The sequence below is a fragment of the Struthio camelus genome, chromosome 3 (genome assembly GCF_040807025.1).
Source record: "Struthio camelus isolate bStrCam1 chromosome 3, bStrCam1.hap1, whole genome shotgun sequence".
In the NCBI taxonomy this organism is placed as follows: domain Eukaryota; kingdom Metazoa; phylum Chordata; class Aves; order Struthioniformes; family Struthionidae; genus Struthio; species Struthio camelus.
This window is the reverse complement of record NC_090944.1, coordinates 53,377,372-53,383,432: the sequence shown is the minus strand read 5'-3', so window position 1 is coordinate 53,383,432 and position 6,061 is coordinate 53,377,372. Positions and strand designations below refer to the sequence as shown.

General features: G+C 44.5%; 1 protein-coding gene across 1 annotated transcript; it reads left to right on the top strand.

Moving 5' to 3' along the window:
• The first annotated feature begins 406 nt into the window (after positions 1–406).
• NDUFAF4 (NADH:ubiquinone oxidoreductase complex assembly factor 4) lies at positions 407–5,490 on the top strand. The gene is made up of 3 exons (XM_068937840.1): positions 407–633; positions 1,408–1,505; positions 3,737–5,490. The coding sequence occupies exons 1-3, from the start codon at positions 411–413 to the stop codon at positions 4,031–4,033; spliced, it is 618 nt and encodes a 205-aa protein (XP_068793941.1). The 5' UTR covers positions 407–410; the 3' UTR covers positions 4,034–5,490.
• Positions 5,491–6,061: the final 571 nt, after the last annotated feature.

Below are 6,061 nucleotides of genomic sequence, written 5' to 3'. Positions count from 1 at the left end.
GGGCTACCGGCCAGTTTTAAGGACGAATTTGTGCACTTAAGTACGCCGGTAGGGTGAAAAGCGCCGCCGGCGCGCCGCCCGCCCGCCCTGAGCAGGGCAGAGCTACCTGCGCCACGCCGGCGCGTCAGCCATCTTGACCACCGAGGCCCACGCACCTGCGAGCGCCGACGCCACAGCGATAACGCGCGCGGCAGAGGAGAAAAACGGTCGAGTCACACCGTGAAATAAAAAGCGATTCACCCTGCTTGTGATTCACACTTTGCCTCAGTACCTCGCCACGCACCACTGGACTCTTACATGGGGAAACCGAGGCACAGCCACGCTCCTGCCGCGCCTCCCCAAGGCGGGAACGGCAGAGCGGCCCCGGCCTCCCCCTCCCGTCCGGCGGCGCGGCGCCCAACCCGGTGCGCATGCGCGACCGGCGCACCCCGCTTCACCCCGCCCCTGGCCGCTGCCGCCGAGTTGCGCAGGCGCGGTGCGGTGCGGTGCGGGTGGCTGCGGCGGTGATGGGCGGGCGGGTGAGTCGCGTGTTCCGCACCTTCAACGTGGAAAGCCGCGCCCGCCGCGAGATCAGCAAGGAGAAGCCCACGCCCGCGCCGCGGCACCCCACCGCGCGGCTGGACGCGCTGGCTGGTGAGTCCCGGCAGGCAGGACTGCCCGCGGCGGGCAGCGAGCACCGGTCCGGCGGAGCGGAGCCGCGCTGCGGCCTCGAGGGGACGGCGGGCGGCGCGGAGGGAGGGTTGCGTTGATAAGGCGCTAGGAAGCACGGCGATGGCGAGCGGGCAGCCCGCGGCTGGCCGGCGGCGGGAAGAGCCGGGCCCGGCGGCGGGTGACATTGAAAACGGAGCGGCCGCGCGCGGGGCACGCCGGGAGCCGCTGTGGCGGCGGCGGTTGGGCGGGGCGGTTGCTAGCAGCGGTTGCTAGGGGCGGCCCCAGCGGTGCGGGGCTGCGCCGCGCCGCGCGGGGGGCGGTTGAGCGGCGGTTGGGCGGCAAACGGCTGGCGTTGCCCTTCGCCCCGCTCGCCTGGGCCGGCTCAGGCTCGTTTCGCGGATGTCGTGAATCGCTGGTCCGCTTCGCGGGCCGCTGGGGAGTAGCGCGCGTGTCTGGAGTGAAGTGAGGCCGTCGTACGGGTTACAAACGAGGGGGGTTTTATCGTGCTGTTTAGCGCCAGGAGTTATGGCAGCACCCCTGTTTCTCGGTGTAAAACAGTACTGTTAATGTTAGAACTAACGCAGAACTGAAATCTGCCTGAGAAACACTGTGTATATTGAGGCTCTGTGTATTGTGATGGCTCTGGGGAAGTGATAAGGCTGACAGAAGTAATGAAAATGAAACAATTTTATGACTCGGATCTTTCTTCTCTCTCTCTCTCTCTTTTTTTTTTTTCCTTCTCCCCTCTGCCTTTAGACCATCCAGAAATACAGGAAGAAATTTACAGAAAGGATGATAGGCTCCTCACTTTGCTAAAAGATGTTTATGTTGAATCTAGAGGTCCACCTGTGCAGGTGAGTATGTCTCGCTGTAGGAAGCATACGAGCATCAGCTTTGTGGTTTTTAGTCTCAACACAAATCCTACCTAGTGGGCAGATTTTTCAAGAAAAATACTCTCTTAGTGCCTAAAAACTACCATTTTTTATAGGTAAAACTGATGTTTTCATTGCCCTTCTATATATCAGTAGCACTGACTGTGTTTGATGCTGAGTGGTCTTGAACATGTGACAGATTATGGTAATGTAACTTTTAAATTCTTAGTAGTCTTTAACCTCACAGTGATTATTTTTGGGTTTTTTTCACCTAAGTTAGTACTCCTGCTTCCTCAAAGCCACAAGGATAATTGGCCAGTCTTTTGGAAAAATGCACAAGATTTTGCAGACTTGCTAGAAGGAAGGAGACTGAGATTAATATAAAAGCATGGGTATGGTAGAGGATGAGAACAATAGTATCAGTAGTTTAAAAAAAAAAAATACTCCAGTGAAATGTTCATGTCAAACTACGCAGAGCCTTTTCCTTATGTGACTGAGGTCGTGCTTTAGTTAGGTTTTTCTGTATAACCTTTGGGATTGTTTTTTGATCAGTTTCCTCATCATTAATGGCTTCAGTCTTTGACTTGGAAGGCAAGGCATAGCCCTTCCGGTAATGTCTAGGCTCGGGTTCAGTCTCCTCTCTTCCACCTCATTGTGCTACATCTTGTGCTTTTTTACCTCTTGCGTTACTGGATCATTTTATTCCCGCTCCTTCATGTGGTAATAAAAGTTATTTGAACATCCAGCAATAAAATTCATAAGTCTCTCTGATTTACTGCTTTTATGGTGCCTTCCATTCAAGATTTAAAAACATCTTAAACTAGAAATGGATTTCTGCAGTTTCTCTCTGAAGTATCCAAGTAATCTCTATCCATTATTTTCGTAAAGAGATTAAGACTCTAACCTTGAAGCGCTAAAGATTTCAATATCTTTGGCTTAATTTCACTATCTTCAAACGCTTCCCTTTGTCAGGCTGTTCAGAGAGATTTGAGGAAAAGCCAAAAGCAGAATAGGTGTCTTAGTACTTGACTAAGTCTGAGAGCCTAGTCTGAGGTGGCTGGTGTGCTTGCAAGACTTGCTCTTGTAATGTATCTACTTAAAATTGTTAGGAAAAGTATGAAAAATGCGTTAGCAGTGAGGCTTACTGGCAAAACTTCATCCAGCAGCTTATTTCTTCCTTTCCTGCTATTAATCTGTATGCCTTGTGTGTGTATGTATACATATGTATGCATACACCTCCACATGTCTGTCTATATTAAGGGGAAAAACATACTCTCAGTTCTGAAGTAGCAGATATCCAGAGCTGGCTTATTTTATTAAGACGTTAAGAATTTGTTGTTATCTCAGTGTAATTTTAGGATGGCTTAGGGAAGGGAAATTTGATAACACATTAGCAAATGTTCTTTGTAATTTAGAAACAGCACGGATGCTTTAGAATCTTTTTAGCTTATGCGTTAATACAAAGTGTCTGTGGGCTAATCAGTGGCCATAGGCTATGATAATTTTAAAAGTAGTGTTTCTTGAGCTTGAAGTTCTTCACTGTATCTTTTCTGCAGTGTCATTCACTGGTAAAGTCCTAGTAAAAAGGAATATGAGGAAGGCAGAGCTGGTTTGAAAATGACTTAGAAAATGAAATGTGAAAGGACTTGGGACTTTGGGTATGTGAGCACTGCAGTAATCATGGGAATTAAATTGCCTATGGAGCTGCAAAATAGCTTTTTTTTTTTTTTGTCCAACAAAGCTTGTGCTGCAGGCAGAGCAAAAGAGGGGCTGTCTGCTAGTTACAAAAATAAGATGTAAATATGAAAAAAGGGAAGGAGAGAGAGAATGGGCTACAGTGATACCAGAAGGAGGATACCAATTTGTAGTATGATGCCCCCACCACGAATCAGTACCCAGTATTATATTACCTGTATTTGTGTTTGACTACCACAATCCGTAGTGTCACATATATAGGGCTGTACAATACCTACTGTTTAATGGATGTTTGGGTTTCCTGAATCTAGGTGGAGATTTGGCCCCATACCTAGAACGACTGTGCAACAACTGGCTATAATTGTAGTGGTATCAAGAAGTGCAGCAGACAAAGCATCCTTTCTTTAATGCTGTGAAAATGCTGAAAAGACATATTCAGGAAAACAACTTGGCTGTTTACAGTATGCATAGTAAACAGAACTGCTGTTAAGTTCTTTTGTTTTCCTTCCCACAATTAGGTAAAAGATCAAGGTGGTGAACATCTTCCATGCAAACAGGAGGAAAAGAGACTTACAAAACTAGGTCATTTGGAGGCTCTAGACGTTAAGAAAGTTCCCAAAGGCAAAATTTCCATTGTGGAGGCTCTGACACTTCTCAATAATCACAAACTTCATCCTCAGATATGGACTGCGGAGAAAATAGCAGAGGAATACAGTCTGGAACTGAAGGAGGTCACCTCTCTTCTGGAATTCTTCATTCCTTTTGCTGTGCAGGAATTTCCTACTGAAGGCAGAAAAGCTATAAAACCAACATAAAAATAATTACCAAAACCTTACGTGATCTCACTGGTGTCTTAATTTTACTCTGAATGTATTCATTGTCTGAAAAGAATTGTCATCCAACAAGGCTACTTTCTTATACCAGTAAGATGTATTCAGGCAATTCCATTCTGGCTTCAGTTAAACGCAGCAATTATTGGAGGCAGTTTGTAAACCAGAATATAACTATTAAGTTGTATTAATGAGATAATCAGAGAATCACGTGACAGCCTGTCATATGCCTGCGTTCACTTAAAATAAGTAAGTTCTTGTTAGAACTTTCATTAAAATGGGTAGCCTTTCTTAACAGAGACTTCCTGGCTTTCAGCTAAATCAGTGCTCTGTGTGCACCAGCTTTGTAGTTTCATGTTATGGTCCATATTCAAGGACTTATTGTCAAGATGTATATATAAGAATACTATTATATTTGTTCTGTATTAAAATGGAATAATGTTTATAATTTGCAAAGAAGGATAGTGATGAGAAGACTTGGAAAATTCAGCTCTATCAAAAACTTAGAATGAAGATGAATGGTAAGAAGGCCTCTCTATGATGCTGGAACAGTAATGGCTGATGGGTAGCTTCTCTTCTTCCACTCTGTTCTGATTTAGCTTTAACATCTGTACTTCCCTAGATGCTGTCTGTCAGTCTGTGAATTTGTAATGAGTAAAGGGATCTTGTAGCATCTGAGTCTCTTGCAGCTGTCTCTGTCACCTACAGCACAGGCTCATATCATAATTAACAGGTAGCTGTCAAATGCAATTGGATCTAGCAGTTGGATCCACTGATGAAACAAGACAGGGAGCAATTTACAGATCTATCAGCCCTGTTTTCCTCGTGGAGGTCTTGTCTGCTTTACCCAAGTGTGGGCTTAGATCAGCTTATGTTCAGTGCGGGTAACTTGTCAACATGCTACAACACTGAAATTGAACACTGTCCTTTTCAGTTTTTAGTAAAGGGTATTACAAACTGTGAAGTGGTTTATAACTTTTTGGATACTTAAGCTATTCAGGTGTGTGTAAATAAGGAATGAGTTTTGCACTGATGATTAAAAAATACTGACTGTAGTAAAAACTGATTCATGTTTTCTAGCTAAAATACATAAAAGGGAGAGAAACCATGTCAATTTATATTTAGAAATGTATTATGATTGCCTCCTCCGTCCCCGAACTTTATGTGGTGAGATGTTGACATCCCTAATACACCCCTCTTGGGCAGAAGTCAGTACAAGGCCTACACTATAACTTTCTTTAAAGAACTTTTCTGTCAGCCCATTCCTGACTGCGGTAAATATGCTGTGAAAAACACCAGTTTTGCTATTTCAGAGCAAGATCCTTTCTTTCCACTTATCTGACTGAGATGAAACAAGCTATTTACGGTATAGTATACCACAGTGTGGTTTTGCTCAATTTATTTCTGACTGTACATTAATGAAAGATGACATAGCCACCTAAGTGCATTGTGTAAAATTTCTAATTTGTTGTTCTGCATCTGGATGGGTGACAGATGATAGGCTTGTCACTGTTCTTGTAAGTCCTACTGGGGACAGAGCTGTACTCTGAAACTAATGCATATTACCTCAGAACTGTGTATCACATGAAGATTTTTCCAGAAATGATTCTGTTTTATAGAATGTTGCCACAAGTACTTTTATGTTTGACTACTGTTCAAGCTAATGTGATATTTAAAGTAATGTTCAGAAAGAACAGCTGTGGAATGTGTTTGGTAGATACTTGTTTATTTTTGGAAGCCTTATCATTACCTTCTTTAAAAATGAATTTTTGCCTGGATATTTGATAGAGTTAATTAAAACCTTGCTTCACAGTCTGTCAGCAGTAGACAACAACTTACCATGCCTCTTGGCTAGCTCAGTATGTGTTTTGGCTCGTTTTGTCTGTCTCCGAACTATCTTGCGATGTGTCTAAACCATTACGCTACCCCATTTCATGCAGAAAGTCCCTGGAGGCACTGAGATATACTATTCCTTTCTTCTTGTATTCTTCGACAGGCACATGCTTTTGGATG

Excerpts from the sequence above, each read along its gene's own strand:
- NDUFAF4 (XM_068937840.1), top strand. The coding sequence starts at position 411 with ATGCGCGACCGGCGCACCCCGCTTCACCCCGCCCCTGGCCGCTGCCGC. Across the intron at positions 634-1,407 it reads GCGGCTGGACGCGCTGGCTG|ACCATCCAGAAATACAGGAA; the intron begins GTGAGTCCCGGC and ends CTCTGCCTTTAG. Across the intron at positions 1,506-3,736 it reads CTAGAGGTCCACCTGTGCAG|GTAAAAGATCAAGGTGGTGA; the intron begins GTGAGTATGTCT and ends TCCCACAATTAG.